General features: G+C 45.1%; 1 protein-coding gene across 1 annotated transcript; it reads left to right on the forward strand.

Annotated features, from left to right (window-relative positions):
• Positions 1 to 485: 485 nt before the first annotated feature.
• On the forward strand, positions 486 to 16,974 carry LOC309398864 (kinesin-like protein KIF19; the record flags this gene model as incomplete). The annotated part of the gene is made up of 17 exons (XM_081966118.1): positions 486 to 593; positions 994 to 1,074; positions 2,833 to 2,943; positions 5,635 to 5,722; positions 6,281 to 6,417; positions 6,877 to 7,002; positions 7,795 to 7,989; positions 8,639 to 8,791; positions 9,343 to 9,465; positions 10,346 to 10,499; positions 11,194 to 11,365; positions 11,944 to 12,118; positions 12,797 to 13,067; positions 13,266 to 13,387; positions 14,881 to 15,315; positions 15,520 to 15,676; positions 16,898 to 16,974. 17 exons carry the CDS (start codon positions 486 to 488, stop codon positions 16,972 to 16,974), a joined length of 2,685 nt encoding a protein of 894 aa, XP_081822244.1.
• Between the last annotated feature and the right edge of the window lie 117 nt (positions 16,975 to 17,091).

Here is a 17,091-nt window from a genome sequence, read left to right on the forward strand (position 1 = left end):
GTCGGTTTAGGTTGTCGCTTTCCGGTTTTGTGCGGAGGGAACGTTTCAAAATCAGGAGCTGCTCTAACGGATGGGGAGCTGTTGAATGAGGGCAGCCTTAATTTCACGGTATCTTGTGCCCCGTTTTGGAGACGTGCTTCGTAGGTTGGCATTGCTAATCTATCTTGAAATCCGCTAGTTGAAGAGGGGCAAAAGTTGAAGGCGGCGACATGGTGGATTTCAAACCATCCATCCACATTTGAGGACTGTTGTTCAATGGCTAGCAAATCCGGGGGGGGGGGGGGTCATAAATACTGATAAAAAGGCCCCCTTTTTCCTTGAGATGGGGGCTGAACCTTCCTCCGATTCCTTGCACCTTCCCTGCCTCTGTCTTGCATCATCTGTTCTCCAACCCCCTGGGAAAATGCCTTTTTCCCCTCCCCTTGCAAACTGCTCCTCCAATTCCTCCTGCCATTCTTACCAATCATTTGGCCGAAGGCAGCCAGATGGGCATCTTGACCCCTTCCGCGTCTCCTGGTGCAGCCCAGAGGAGGGGATTTTGGGGGGGCTTGGCTACTACGAAGGACGTAAGAACAGAAGAACACCAGGTGGTGGTAAGTCCTCGAAAGCTGGTGGATCACAGCCCCCGTCCTTCCCTATCACCCCACCAGTGTGAGTTAGCAATCTAAATGAGATGGGGGGGTTGCTGCTGACACAGAAGATGCCCCCCCCAAGAGGGGCTCACCTTCCTTTCCAAGCTGTGCACAATTCTGCAGGATGAGCCCAACTGAAGCAAAATTCGATGCTCCCGTCTCTTGCCTTTGTTCATGTGAGGAGATACAAGGCAATTCCACCCACCTGCCACCCTCGGAAAGGTGGTACGGCATGAGCGTGCCAGCCCTTTTGAAAATGGGCACCCCTCTGCGCCTGTAGTGGTGGTGCAGAAATTGTGAGTGTGAAACCTTGCAGGAATGCCAAAGTTCTGGAAAGCCCGATTCTTGGTCTCGCTTGCAGGTGGCTCTCCGTATTCGCCCCATCAATGAAACGGAGTTGGAGGAAGGCGCATCGGTCGTTGGCCACAGAGTGGGGGAGCAGGTGAGAGGGAGGGAGGGAGGATAGATGTTGTGGACTCTGAGTTCCAGGGAAACGTAAAAAGCTCGAGAAACTGGATCCAAAAATTATATATTTTATTTATATTGTGTGTTCATCTCATTCTGAAAGGCAACTTGGAGCTTGCTTAGGCACCAGAATTGTAAATATATTTATCTAATCTAAAGCCATGGAGTTTCCCCCACCCCCACCCCCAAACTCTACCCCTTTAAGAAGTGCGGACTTTAACTCCCAGAATTCTGCAGGCAGCATCATGGCTGGGGAATTCTGGGAGTCGAAGCCCATACCTCTTAAAATCCGGAAAATTTGGGAGTGGGGGGGTGGAAACCAGTTCTGAAGAGCGCTGCCTTTTCTTGTATGCCCAGCTCTTCTATAGCCCTTACAGCGTTTTTTACCCTCCCTCCTTTTACCAAAAAAGAAAAAAGAAAAGAAATCAACACCAAAGGTCCAGTTCTTAGAGAGAAGCAGGGGGGGGGGGGGATGATGCTTGGCTGCAATTTGTTGCTTTATTTGGAAGTAAACTCTCCGATCCAGGAAAATATTTGCAAGCTGGAATAGCAGACGGTTATCCTCCTGCCAACACATTCTCCAACAGGGAGTTGGGGTGGATAAGAATAAGAAGCAGTGTGGAGTCTGGCCTTCTATTTTCCCTACAACTGCAGCGATGTTGCTTCTTTCGTACGAGGTTCTCACCTCAAATGGCCAAACATGTTTAATTTAAACTCTTAATATCGAGGAAGATGAAAACATCAAAGGAGTTACAGCTCTAAACAGCCCGAATCAATTCGTTGTTGCATGTAAAACCTAATGGCCACCAGACAGCCAAATAAATTTACAAATCATGTCATCTACTAGCATCCTCGGAAAATTGGATTTTGCTGTGAGCTATGAGTATAATCAGAAGCTGGACTATGGTGAGGCAAGACATAATAATTCCAACTCTGTTAATTGGATAAACATCGTATTGTAATTTTCAGTAGGTTGGCAATTATCTTCAGCAGTAATTTTATTCTAGGTTTTTTTTTAAAGGGCAAATGATACATAATCTATATTGCAAGCCCTTTCCTTAATTGTAGGCTTTTATCTGCAAAAGTGTTGGGAAATTGCCTTGACGTAACTTCAGTTCTGGGACGTGGTGGCTCAGTGGCTAAGACGCTGAGCTTGTTGATCAGAAAGGTTGGCAGTTCGGCAGTTCGAATCCCTAGCGCCGCATAACAGAGTGAGCTCCCATGATTTGTCCCAGCTTCTGCCAACCTAGCAGTTCGAAAGCACGTAAAAAATGCAAGTGGAAAAATAGGAACCACCTTTGGTGGGAAGGGAACAGCGTTCAGTGCGCCTTCGGTGTTGAGTCATGCCGGCCACATGACCACGGAGACATCTTTGGACAGCGCTGGCTCTTCGGCTTTGAAACGGAGATGAGCACCGCCCCCTAGAGTCGGGAACGACTAGCACAGATGTGCGAGGGGAACCTTTACCTTTACCTAACTCTTCAGTGCCTCCATTGGGTGTGTTTCAATGGAGAAGAATAAACCCAGGTTCTGCTTTCCCAGCTGGCTGGGGAATTCTGGGAATTGAAGTCCACCCATCTTAAAGGTTGAAAAACACATCTCTAAATTCTCCATCCGGGAAAGTGTCATTGCCAATGGTTGAGTTTAGATGATCTCCTGGAACTCTTCCCAGTTCTTATGGAGTTTGGTGCCGGCATCATGGCTCTCAACAACCAAATCTCCTTCTCTGAAATAGATCGTGGTCTTGATGGACCCAACGGAAGATCCAGAGGATATTTTGCGTGCCAATCGGTCGAGGGAGAAAACGTTCATTTTTGACATGGTTTTTGGCCCTCAAGCAACCCAGGTGAGGAAGCCCTTCTTGGCTGAGTAACTTGGAAGTTGCTAATCTAACCAGTTTCCTCCTCTTCCTCCTCCTCCTTTTTCCAAATCTTATTTCTTGCTAGCTTTAAATGCATTGCTTAGGAAGACGTCCTATCGTCCAACCAACATAGATGTTGTCCTATCTATCTTGAAGGCATCTCATGATTAGGTGAAACTCCTGCAGATATTTCCTACATGAGCATCCAAGAGAGAATTTACATTTTGTTGGACAGATGTAAATCTCAAGATATTTTATCTGAACAGGAGGTGAAGTTGAAAAGATAGGGGATGTTCACATTGGTTAAATCAGTGTTTCTCAACTTTGGCAACTTTCAGATGAGTAGACTGACTGGAGGAGAATTCTTGGATTTGAAGTCCAGGTATCTAAGAGTTGCCAAGGTTGAGTAACACAAGGTTAAACACATATCAAAAGAACTTAGCTTATGTGCATCCAGAACCTGGAAATAACATTTAACACAGCACAGTCCTTAAACAAAAGGATTCAGTTGAGATCTGCATATGTGGAGCTGATTGGGGTAGATTGTAGGGGTAACACCAAAATATAGTTTTATCATATTTTAACTATATCTTAAATTATTGTTTTGTATTCCAGTTTCATTTTAGACTGTATTATATTCCAATTCCATTTTAAATCGCATTTTATTTTAAATTGTGTTTTATCACATTCCATTTTAAATTGCTTTTATCAAATTTTAGTAATAATTTGCTTCTGGAACTTTGCACTTTTGATATGGCCCGAGGGCCAATTTGATAAAGGCTCAGTGTCAATGTTAAAGAAGAGGCTTCCCATTCTCCCACCTCCCTTTTACGCTTCCTGATGTAAGCTTGCTCTCCGTTTCTTCTTGTATTCATCCTGTGCCTTTGCTCAAAGTCTCTGGGGATGAAATTATTGCCACAGCGAAGTTTAAAAGTTGGAAGCCTCCTGAGAGATGAAGTCATGTTTACTGGGGATGCTAGGTACCGCTCTTGAAACATTTCCAGCACGAGTTCATCTTAGCTCTGGAAGCTGATTCTGCTGGGGCCAATTCAGCAAGTTCGTGTCTCCTTTTGAGTTTCCATGGAAGAAAGGAAATTATTTTAAAAGCCCCACGGTTATCATTTGGTTATTCAAACAAAGCAGAAAGTATTAACAATTAAAAATAGGAAAGAAAAGTATCCCACCTTCAAATAAGATTATGCAAAAACCTCTTATCAGCTTTTCTTTAATGGGATGGTTTGGAGTTATACTTTTGAGAATTGCTAGGCATATTGTCTACTTGGATATAGGTATAAAAAATATATTGAGAGGGAAGGAAGGAAGGAAGGAAAAGAAGGGGGAATAAATGAGTGGGAGGGAGAGAAGGAAGAGGGGGGAAGAAAGGAAGGTAGGGAGAGGAAAGGAGGGGGAAAGAAGGAAGGAAGAGGGGGAAATAAATAGGGGAAACATATGAGGGGGAGGGGGAGGAAGGGAAGAAGGAAGGATGAGTGGGGGAAGAAAGGAATGGGAGGGAGAGGAAAGAAGGAAGAAAGAAAGCGGGGGAAGAAATGAGTGGGAGGGAGAGGAAATAAGGAAGAGAGGGGGAAGGAAGGAGTGGGAGAGAAAGGGAGGGAGGAGGGAAGGAAGGAAAGCAAAAAGGAAGGAAGGAAAGAAGGAAGGAAAGGAAAGCAAGGAGAAAGGAAGGAAGGAGAAGAAGGGGGAAGAGGAGAGTTTCCATTTGCCCCTCTCATGATTAAAAGACTGCCTTTTCTGCTTCGCTGACGTTGGAGTTTCATTAAGAGCCCTACGTGGTACAAAATCTTTTCACACTCGTGAAGGGCGTGAAGAAGGGCTCCAGAGGTGCTAAGGAAATGTGCTAAGAAACAGAAGTCCCTCTGTGGCTTCTTGTACCCGGAGAGGCAAAAATAAAAAGCCTCCTGAACCATGGAAGTGTCAAAATATTTGGTCATGGAAAAGTCCGACCAAGAGGCAAGGAAGCTTGGGCAGCTAAGACAAAAGAAGTAGTCATACCATGACATGCTTGGGGCTGCCTAGCAAGACCATATCACGGGTGGCTTCATGCTGCAGGAACATGGATGGAAGCTACAGCTGTCAAGCAGATCTCCAGTCACCACTTCTGCATCAAAAGATACCAGCTCTTTAAAAAAAAAAAAACCTGCAGTTGAACTGGAATGAAAGTTCCTTTATCCTCACCCAGAATGGCTGAGGATCAGAGGTTGGTTCACTCCGGTTCATCCCAGTTTGGCCAAATTGGTAGTGGTTTGCCAGCCTGGGTCGCCAGAACCGGTTCTCCAGCCAGTGCGGCATGGTTTCTTCCTCCCCCCCCCCCCATTTTTAAATGTTCTGCACATAGGCATGTGCATGGAGCAAAATTGTGTGCGCACTTTACCGTCAGTAATGCTGGCAGCAACCAACCCCTGCTGAGGATTGTCCCTCAATGTAACTGCTTTACAGCTATCACAAGTTACGGCCGCCATTGCCAAGTTCAATTACGGTCATAACTTGAGGAAAGCACAAATAAGAAGCCTCAGTGCTATGGCTCTGAACTCAGACCGTAGCACAATAAAGTCACCTGGTGGTGCAGACCTGTAGCTGGCCCTGAGAAGTTGAAAGGTGGATGAATGCAAGTGGTGTTCAACCCCCCCCCCCCTGATTGTCTCCTGTGATTCTTGCTAGGAGGAGGTGTATTTGTCCACTACGAAAAGCCTCATAGAAGGGGTCGTCTCGGGATACAACGCTACCATTTTTGCATATGGACCCACCGGTAAATAGCGTTTTCTTTTTGTTAGGGTTAGTGGAAGGAGGGAAAGAGAGATGAAATGAGATTCTCCCTTTTATGCATTCCACCCCAAACTTACCAGGGAACTGGAACTGAGGATATCCATTTATCTTCCTTCCTTCTCCTCTTTCCTTCCTTCCATTGTTTCTTTATCTATCTATCTATCTATCTATCATCTATCTATCTATCTATCTATCTATCTATCTATCTATCTATCATCTCTCTCTCTCATTTATCATCTACATACCTACTATCATCTTCCTTCTTTCTCTTCTTTCCTTCCTTTGTTTCTTTCTCTATTTATCCATCCTTCTATCATCTCTCTCTCTCTCATCTATCATCTACATACCTACTATCTTCCTTCCTTCTCTTCTTTCCTTCCTTTCTTCATTTCTTTGTCTATTTATCCATCTATTCTCTCTCTCATCTCTCATCTACATACCTATTATCATCCTCCTTCCTTCCTTTCTTCTTTCTTTCTTTCTTTCTTTCTTTCTTTTTTTTTTTCTTTCTTTCTTTTTTTCTTTCTTTCCCTTCTCTCAGGATCTGGAAAAACCCACACTATGCTGGGGATGGATTCAGAACCTGGAATATACATCCGTACCCTCCACGATCTCTTTCAAGCCATTGAGGCCACAGGAGATGGCCAGGATTATTTGGTCTGCATGTCGTACCTGGAGGTGAGGTCACCACATTTAGAGGACTGCAGGTTAAAGCGAGAAGAAGAGACATAGCTTGGAGCATCCGACGGGGTAGTAGGAAGGAAATCAAACCAGGCATCCCCAAATATTTCCACCCCACTCTCCACAAAAGGGAAACATCTGTCTCTCTAGGGAAGAAGCCCCGTCCTTCAGTCCTCTACTCACTTTGCAAGAGAATGACCCAGTTGGATCTTCAAGTGGGGGATGAGATCTCAAAGCAACTGATTGGAAAGATCCAGGTTTCAGACCCCTAACAAAAGAAGACTCCAAGGCTTGAGATTCCATTTTATTAGAGATGTCATCTTGGCACATCTGGAAAAACCCGAATCTGAACGTTTCTTCATGTAGAAGAACGAATGCCAAGCCTTAGTAAGCACTTTTGGACAAGATGGGCAAAGAGGCAGCTTAGCGTCCTCACTTCTCTCCTTTTCCTTTCAGGTTTATAATGAAATGATCCGTGATCTCCTGAATCCATCCACGGGCTATCTTGAGCTGAGAGAAGATTCCAAAGGGTGCATCCAGATTGCAGGGATAACGGAAGTCTCCACGACAAATGCCCAGGAAGTAAGTATCGCCAACTTCTCGGTGGGAAGGGATGGAGGCAGTACGCAGGCCTGTTGCAAGAAAGGTCTCCATCCAGCTGATCCACACAGTCCAAGGAAGAGTTGGAAACCAGTCGTTGAATGAAGTTCCCATCATTCGGGGTCAAACGGAACTCTAACCCTAATTAAAACCTGCAATTAAACATTCAAGGATCTATGGAGGTTCTCATTCCTCCAGGTCATGGTTGTCCCAAAGGTTCTTTTTCAGAAGGCAATTAGACTTCCTTGTTTTTGCTTTTGAAGACATTTTGCTTCTCATCCAAGAATCTTCTTCCAAACTTCTTGAACTTCAAGGTCTATGGAGGTTCTCAGTCCTCCAGGTCAGGGTTGTCCCAAAGGTGCTTTTTTCAAGAGGCAACTGGACTTTCTGGTTTTTTTTTTCTTTTGAAGATGTCTCACTTCTCATCCAAGAAATTTCTTCAGCTCTTCAAAGAAACAAAAAACAGAAAGTCCAGTTGCCTCTTTGAAAAGCACCTTTGGGACAACCATGACCTGAAGGACTGAGAATCTCCATTTAGAAGAGAGCCGAAGAAGCTTCTTGGATGAGAAGTGAAACGTCTTCAAAGAAAAACCAGAAAGTCCAGTTGCCTCTTGAAAAAAAAAGAAGCACTTTGGGGACATTCCAGGATCTACTTTTTCTAAGTTCTGATGAATCAGAGTTAAGGATCAGCTTAACTGGGTGTCCCCCGAATGCCAGCGAGTTCAATCTCGCCCTGCCTTTGTAGACGTCTAGAGGTGTGTTTGTGTTTGAAAGATTATGCAGTTGTTGACCAAAGGCAACAAGGAACGCACTCAGGAGCCCACAGCTGCCAACAAGACCTCATCACGGTCCCATGCTGTCCTCCAAGTGTCGGTGAAGCAGACCAACCGAGTGAACGGGATCGGTGAGGAAGTGCGTGTCGGGAGGCTCTTCATGGTTGACCTGGCTGGATCAGAAAGGGCTGCTCAGGTGAGGTCAACCATACTTCAATTCTCTACCCAACGATGCTATCTAGCACTGATAGCATCTTCTAGTTTGGCCATCAATGACCCTACAGTCCTCCTCTTCCTCCTCCACTCTGCAAACCCCTCCCTTCTAGTACTGATTATCTCACCTAGTTGGATCATGAAACATCTGCAAGACACCACCAAGCTCAGACCACCAAGGACCCATAGTCTTTTTTCTTCTCTCCTCCTCCTCCTCCACTCTGCGAACCCCTCCCTTCTAGCACTGATGATGTCATCTAGTTGGGTCATGAAAAGTCTGCAAGAAAACCACCAACTCAAGAGAGCACTAAAGACCTCACAGTTCAACCCTCAGCTACAAAGATTCTCTGCTATCAGTGTCCACCTCTTAGTGACCATTGCTTAAAGCAGACCTCTCCAAATTTGCAAGTGTTCTCTGAGCTTGGTGGTTTTCGTGCAGATGTTCTGATCCCAAGCTTTGTAATTCAGGAAAAAGGGATCTGTTTGCATATTGAAGAGTCAACCGTTTGGTCGATAGGGATCTAGTTAGAACAGGGTTTCCTACTTCTAGTTAAAATTCACCATGCTAAATCATTCTTGTGTGCGTGTTTTTTGTCCTTCCAGATGCTAACGTCTTCTTTCCTTCTTCACAGACGCAAAATCAGGGCAAAAGGAGGAAGGAAGGGGCCCACATCAACCGGTCCCTCCTTGCGCTGGGGAACTGCATCAATGCGCTGAGCGAAAAGGGGAGCAGCCGAACTCAATACATCAATTTCCGAGACAGCAAACTGACCCGTTTATTGAAGGTAACAAATTATATGTGAAGGATACCTCTATTCACCACGGGTGGATCGGATTGCCAGAATACCCCCAATCAGCTGTTCCAGGCTGCAAAGACACCAGTTGAGATAGGAAAAGAGATGACCACAAGAACAGAAAAAGAATGGAAGAGAGGAGGAGAGAGTGAAGGAAGAAAGAGGAAAGGGGAAAGGAGAGGAAGGCCGGAAGGGATAGAAAGAGAAGGAGAGGAGATAGGAAGGGGAAGAGGAAGAGAGGAGTAGGGGAAGGGCAAGGGAAGAAGGAAAGGGAAAGGAGAGGAGGAAGAAAGTAGAGAAGGGACGAAGGGAGAAAAGAAAGGATAAGTAGGGTGGTGATAATACAAAATAGATCTATGGGATGGTAAGCAAAGCAACCCAAAATAGTTGATATTTATATTTTAACTTTTTATATGGAAAAATAAATGGGTAAAGGTGACAAATAAGAATCATAAGTATGTGAATGTATACCTGCAATTGTATGTAAGAGGCCAATTTTTTTTAAAAAAACCATTTTTAAATAAAGAATCTTCTCTCTCTAGGATTCCTTAGGTGGCAATAGCAAGACAGTTATGATTGCTCACATCAGCCCAGCCAGCAGCTGCTTTGAAGAATCTCGGACAACGTTGATGTACGCCTATCGAGCCAAGAACATCAAAACGAGGGTCAGAGAGAGAGAAGTTCGATCACCTAAATGGGGGGGGGGGGAGTGCAGAAATTCAATCCATAAATGAAAAAATGAAATGAATGAACAACGGGCACAAGAGCTGGTGGCTGACATTCCAAAATTAGCCATCTTTCACAGAATAACAGAGTTGGAAGGGACCTTGGAGGTCTTCTAGTCCAGCCCCCTGCTCAGGCAGGAAACCCTCTACCGTTTTAGACAAATGGGTATCCAATCTAATAGCGATAACCGAGAATGATGACATTGTCCTGACCGAGGCTTCCCGAGAGCCTGAAGAAAACTCCTGGTCCCGACAAAAAACCCTTTTATTAATTGACTGTGAATTCTGCTCATTCACATCCAGCAAAGTCTTTCAAGGGAGGATTTACAGTCACAGACCTTCTCTGGCTGTGAGGCAGACGAACAGCTGAAGCCTGTTCCCAGTGTGCGCAGGTGCAGAATGGCCAGATGAAGGGAACAGCTAAAGAACAGGGGTGGACTTGGGAGTAAGGCCACAGGTGGACGATGAATGGCCCCTCCCAGAGGAAAGAAAAGAGGAGCGAAAGGGGAGTGGAGCTTGCAGGAGACACTTAGTTCATTCCTGCATTCTTGCCAAGCATTGCAGCATCTGAAAGATATCGGCCCGGCCACTCTCCAAGCCTGATAAAGGTCCCGAATTGTGAGCTATCTTGAAAGACTGTGGGAGAGGAAAGACTTTGCTGGAGAGGAATTCACTGTCAATTAAATAAAAGGGGTTTATCAGGACGAGGACTTGGCTTCATGCTGCTGGGGAAGCCTAGGTCAGAACAGTTTCTTGTTCTTCTCCTGCATATCAATTAGTATTCTTGGTATTCCCTGACCAGGTGTTTCTGCCTCAACAGGTCAAGCGTAATCTTCTCAACGTCTCTTACCACATCGCTCAGTACACCAGCATCATTTCAAACCTCCGGCTTGAGATCGAATGCTTGAAGGCCAAGGTTGAAAACCAGGAGAAACATCTCCTGAGCTCTGGGGCCAAAGATGGACAAGCTCAAGGTGAGATTTTGGCCTCTTCTGGGACACTAAATCATTTCTTAAAAGAGTTTCTATATTTCTGATATATCAGTCAGAAGGACGTTGCTAGGGAAGACATGGAAAAAAGCTGGAAGGAAGATCAAAGGAACTCATCTTTGCAAAATTACAACTTCTTTGAAAAAAATGCTTAATGTGCATGATATTGTTGTGGTTAGTTGCAAAGTTGTGTCTGACCCATCACGACCCCTCCAGGCCTTCCTCTCCTCTACCATCCTCTGGAGTCCATTTAAGATCACGCCTGCTGCTTCAGTGACTCCATCCAGCCACCTCCTTCTCTGTTGTCCACTTCTTCTGCCTTCAATCTTTCCTACCATTAGCTTCTTCTCCAGTGAGACCTTCCTTCTCATTAGGTGGCCAAAGTATGTATTTGAGTTTCATCTTCAAGATCTGGCCTTCTAAAGAGCAGTCAGGATTGATCTCCTCTAGGATTGACCATTTTGATCGACAGAACAATGGTTTCTAATCTTGGTAGTTTTAAGATGGGCGGACTTCAACTCCCAGAATTCTGGCTGGCTGGGGAATTCTGGGAATTGAAGTACACCCATTTTAAAGTTGCCCAGATTGAGAAACACTGTTCTAGAAGCAAAAAAAAATTAGTTCAAAAGAAAATTGTGAAGCTGAGTTGTAGAAAGGTCTCACTTCTTGTCATCCTTAGGGGAGATTCCTCTGGACTTGGAGGAGGATGGGCATCAGTTGCAAAAATTACGGAAACAACTGGTAGGGGCCTTCAAGGAGCAGATGGATATGCGACGCAGTTTAATGGAGCTGGAGAATACCAACATGGAACTCCACGTAGATACCTCCAGGCACCTACTCATGATTGCAGAGTGAGCCAAAGGATTGGGGGGGGGGAGGTTGCAACCCATCTTTACTTTGTTAAGAGACAGCAGAATTAAAACGAGAGTGGAAATACCCAGCGAAGCAGATTTCACCTAAAGACAAGGGGTTTCAAGTTCACGGGATATACTTGAGCAGAAAAATTTAGACAAGCAGTAGGGAATTGGAGATCAAAGCAATGGTACTTTAGGCCTATCCCAGTTGAACAAAGACCTCGTAGGAAAAATCAACAATGGTTGCAAAGTTTCCTTTCAGAAAATTGGTCACTCAGAACTGGAGAATAGACACATATTGCAAATATGGGCATTGAAGTAAACTCAAGGGTACCTAAATGGAGGACTGATGCAGATCTCCAAGTCCAGAGTCCTAAGTAGGTTTTCCCCCCAATGGGATTTTCCCATGTATTTTACCAGTAAATGTGGATAAGGCAGGCGGGGAAAGTCAGCGCCCTCCTAAGCATTCTGACGCACTCTGAATCCGTTGGCGATGTCCACATTGCTGTACGAGTTCATGGAGTCATGTTTACACCCCAATTACTTCCTCCCTCCCTCCTTTTTTTTCCTTCCAGGTGGGAACGTGAGAGACTTCGTCAAGGTGGCCAAAGTGCCAATACACACAATCTAAGTGAAAAGGATTACGAGGAGGCTGACCAGGAAGATTTCCTGGAACCTGTTGAGATCACAATTGCCAGAGAAGAGATTAACACACTGGTTATAGAGCAACGGAAAACGGCTGCTTTAAAGGTAACAACAGGAAGGCATTTTCTCAGTAGGCTCAGAATTGTTCTGTTAAGTCCAGTCATTTGTGTTTCCCCGTGGACAACAGTAACACCTTAAACCATAAAATATGGGGAGCATTTTTCATCATAGGGGGGGAAAATGCAGTACTTATTTATTGACATATCTAATAAGGGTGTTATGATTTAAGGAATAAACGTCTGTTGACTTCCAAAATGGGTTAGTTGAGGTTTGCTGAGAATACGGTGGAATGTTTACGTCTCATCTTGAATGTTGTTATGTTGTGGATATAAATTCCAAGTCTTCATTCTTTGGGGTAAACACAGGGAGTGCTATTTCACCAAATAGAAAGAGGACGCCATCCCAAACTATAACTTTCCGAAAGCTTTGCAATTTATTGCTTTATCAGATTGCATGGCTGGATTTTACAATGCTAGTGTCAGACTCCAAAACCCATGGAATGGAAGGTTGTTTCTTTATTACAAGCATCGTGGCTGCTATTTTGACTTGATGTGGCCACGTCAAATGAATTGGGCCACTTTCAAAATAGTAGGATCTAGCTTTTCACTTTAGTATTCAATACCTTCTTAATATTTAGACCTTTCTTCAGAAATGGAGAATTTTGTCCCGACCTTCCAGTGGAAGGAACACCAGAGATCCCCATGTTCTCCTTTCCTAATTTAGGCTGACCTGGAACAAAAGTTGGCAAATGCCAAGAAGAAAGTTTCCCAGATGGAGAAGTTGCTTCCGGAACAAACCACCAGCAAGGACCAACGGGATGTCCTGAGCCTCTTGTGCAAGACCCACGAGCTGGAAGTTGGGATGACAGAACTTCAAGCCAACACTTTGTACAAGGACAACCTTCTCAGCCAGAAGGATTTCATCATCCAGCGCCACCAACAGTACCGGCATCTCTGTGAAGAGCTTATTCAACAGCAGTGGTCCCTGATCAAAGGTAGGTTTGGAGGACCTCAACTGATATCTCAAGAGCTTTCTCTGATAATGCTTTTCTCTAGCTTCCAGCCATACTGCACTGAGAACGCCTGACATGGCTCTCTAAAGGGGATTTTACTACTACATCCCTACCCTTACCTTCGTTGGTTTCTCTGGGAATTTGGCCATCAACTCTGGAAGCTTTCTGTCTTTTCTGTAGACCACAATATTCCAGTCCCAGGACCTCTTGAAAAACTGTACTGCCTGTATTTCCACGAGTTAGAGGAAGGAACTCTGCATCGCCTTATGATGCTTCACTCGCTGATGTCCAATGCATGGCAGGTAAGATAGAATTCTCCCCTCTTCCCCTAAATGAGGATTCCTTAGAGAGGGAGACTAAGGAAAGCTGCTTATTACTGTTGTTATTATTTATATATTAAATTTAAATGAAATGAAAATGGTGTGATATGGAAATAACGCCAGGTCATGCCAACTTTGCATGAGGTACATCTATCAGCTGATACACGAAGCTTTCATTTTTCAAAATTTATTTTCGGTTTTGTGGGATAGTTCCATTCCGGACAGATTCTGAGACAAGATCGCAACAGAGAGGAGAACCCAGACGGATCCGCCGATCACAAGAAAGCTTTCCTTCCAGGGCCCAAATTTGAACTTCCTCCAATTGTTGTGGATTCAGACAGGTACCAACGGCTTTTAGCCAAAAGAGGAAAGCATTTTTTTTTCTAGAGCAAATATCAAAGGCAGAAACACTTTGATGACACCCATCAAACTGGAGAGTGTAGAAGAAATGGCAGAACCTGGGGGTGGAGTCAAAAGAGGAACCAGCCTAGCATCGCTACGTAGCCACAAAGAGACTAAGCCCAACGCTTCTTGAATCCCTGTGACCCTTTCCTAGCACCAAAACAGCGCTCAGCGTTAGTTGAATAGATTCCTCTGCACGGGCAGGATTAGCAATAAATCAGTTTAATTGGAACTTCATGTATGATCCTGATCTTTTGCACCTGACAGAGATGGACCCAATTCATTAAAGGGAATATTGTGGAATTTCTTTCCAAGTGAACCCAAGGTCCTTTTCGTCTTCTATTTTTGCGGGGCTTCAACGATTTTTTTCTGCATCTTGCTGCCCTCATTAAATAATCCCAATTTTCCATTTGATTTGCGTTGGGCTTACTCAACAGGGCCTATAATCCAAAGACTAGATTCTCCTTCCCCATGCGGATCTGCTAACTCACCTGCCAATGTTTCATGTTGGTGTGTTTCATCTTGCAATTTTATTAGTGACAGTTACCGGTCATCCTCTAAAAACACCCCAGCAAAAAGGAAGGCGACTCATGAATGGAACCACACTCCTACTCTGTTTCATCTGTTAACACCTGTCAAACAGGTAAGTCCATCAAAAGCCCTTCTTTGCTTTTTCTGTTTTGCATTTCTTTCATCTTGGCTGTTGTGGCCTACCAGCAGGCAGAGGAGCTGGCAGCAGAATCAGACAGTGAGGAGGTTGGGGAGGAACCTGGGCCAGTCCTGGAGTCTGGGGAAGGCTCGGATGAGGGCTCTGTGTGGGAGGCAGAGAGGGGGCCAGGGCCGTATGCCAGTTATCAGCTGCCTTCAGAGTCAGACATCAGTGAGGCAGAGGAACAGCTGGAGTCTGTTCCCAGTGTGTGTATGCGCAGAGTTGCCAGACGAAAGGAACAGCTAACAGTTAATATCAAGGAAAGTCATCAATGACATCCTTGGTCAATCATCAACTAGCTTTGCAGAACAGCTAACCTTTGAATGGGATGATGTGCAAATATTGTAAACACTTTGGTTTCTAGAAGACAACTTCAGGCATCCCTTCATCAAACGTCGCCTCCAAGCTACCTTCTCCATCTTCCCAAGATTCCAGTCGGAAAAATTCCAGGGCAGGCGCCGTCAATGGCCTCTTGACCCTGAAAACATTGAAGGAGATGGTTGACAGCACCAAGCAGATTGCTTTGATTGCTGCCCACCGCCGATCCCAAGTCCAGGAGAAAGACTTTGGGAGGAAGGTGTCCTCCGCTCAGTATTTTGGGGAAGGGAATATGGAATATCATCAGCCCAGTTTCACTCCAGAACATCGCTCCAGAGGCACGGCCACTATCAATGGCCTTGGAGGGATGTTCCAGAGGAAAGTTTGGTCACACCACCAAGTTCAGAATGAAGGAGATAAAGAGCCATCTTGGGACAGGAAAACAGAGAAGAAGGGACCTCTTGAACCTACCTCCTCCAAGGTAAGATTACAAAGAATGGGCATAGCATAGACCTAGGAGTCAGATGAAGTTATGGTGGCTACACCATCAGATGAAGGTACATCAGATAAGGACCACAGTTACATCACAGTCGGGAGGGATAACTCCCAGTGAAAGTGCTGTCACTAATCCTTACCTTAATGATCCAAGCTGGATCCATAACTTTAAAAAAAAATCCCCTTACAGATTTTGCAGATGAAACACTGGTCCCCCTCCAATCAGGACAGCAATGGCCCAGGAAACCAGATGCCACCAGCCAAATCCCCAGATGGTTCGATAGGAAATTTTTCCCACATCTTTCCAGTTCCCACAAAACTCAAGTTTCCCGTTGGACAGCAAACAGGTAGAACGTGACCTAATGGGAGATTTGGGGCTTGTTTGCAGAGATCTAGGACAAGGGTGAAGAACCCATGACCCTACCTTTGTAGGACACAACATTATCCTTGACGAATCACCATGCTAGCTGGAACTAATAGACCTTGGAGACCAACGAAGCTTAGGAGATGTACAGAGATGTAGATTTCTTAACTCTTGGGTTGGCTTGCAACCATGATTGTAATACTGCTAGGTCTCAGGAATTTGGCCCAGATGAGGTTGAAGGGAGGATCTCTGAGTGTTTTGCACTGCTAATGGTTATGCTGGCTGGGAATTCTGGGAGTTGTAGTTCTCACCCACCTTGAGAGGATCTGGAGGAAAAGTTGAGCGAAGAGAACTAGGGAGTTGGTCACATCACTGCAACTTCTGGTCTACCGCAAAATGAGACCCATGTCTCCATCCACATCTTTCTTTCTTCTCCTTCTTCCCCACGGAAGAAGAAAACCCACCACAGGTCCTGATTGTAAACCACGTGGGACCTAGTACCATCCAGCAGAGTAACTCCAACCAACTGCGAGGTCACGTTCTCCAAAAACATGTCAAAGGTCAGTCTGGGACTTTTGAAGGCCAATGAATGGAGCCGTCTATACTCTACCGTCCTTGTTCAGGTTAAGGTGGAAAGCCACCACAGAACAGGCTGTGTGGTGTGTGATGTCTGGTTCGGGGGTAGCCTAGTGTGTAAAAATCCAGAGTTTCAAGCTGACAAAAAACAGTTGATGTCACAAATTCCCAACTTGTGAGTCTGGACGTCACAAATTCCCAACTTGTGAGTCTGGATGTCACAAATTCCCAACTTGTGAGTCTGGACATTACAAATTCCCAACTTGTTAGTCTGGACGTCACAAATTCCCAACTTTTGAGTCTGGATGTCACAAATTCCCAACTTGTGAGTCTGAGGACTAGTGTTATGACTCTGGAACATTCTGTTTCCCACAGCAGCATTCTGGAAAGACCTATAAGGAAAAGGAATGGGGAAGGAAAAGGGGTGTAAATATACATCAAAGTCTTAAAAGATGCAATCTTTTCTTATGACCGAGAGGGAAGACAATCGGGGTCTCTTAATGGAATTTCTGGCAGGAGACAGCGTCCTTTGCAGCGCTGGTCTTCCTTCCTGCTGCTGGTGGACCCACAGAAGAAGCTCCACACCCCCGTGGCATTTATCACACCCAGGTTTCTTTTTCTCACCCAGGGCCCGTTGAGAGCATGGGTGGATATCGGAAGCAGCAGCCCGTGACTCACTCAAAGAAGGCAGGAAAGCCGAAATAACCGCAACTGTCAGTTATCAGTCAAGCTCAGAAGGATCGGCTTTCACCAAGAGGCTGAGATACAGGAGAAGAGAATTTGGCAGACTGGGTGTAGGGAAGTGGCAGAGACTCTGGGGTT

This window comes from Natrix helvetica (assembly GCF_964273705.1).
Source record: "Natrix helvetica genome assembly, chromosome: 13".
In the NCBI taxonomy this organism is placed as follows: Eukaryota; Metazoa; Chordata; class Lepidosauria; order Squamata; family Natricidae; genus Natrix; species Natrix helvetica.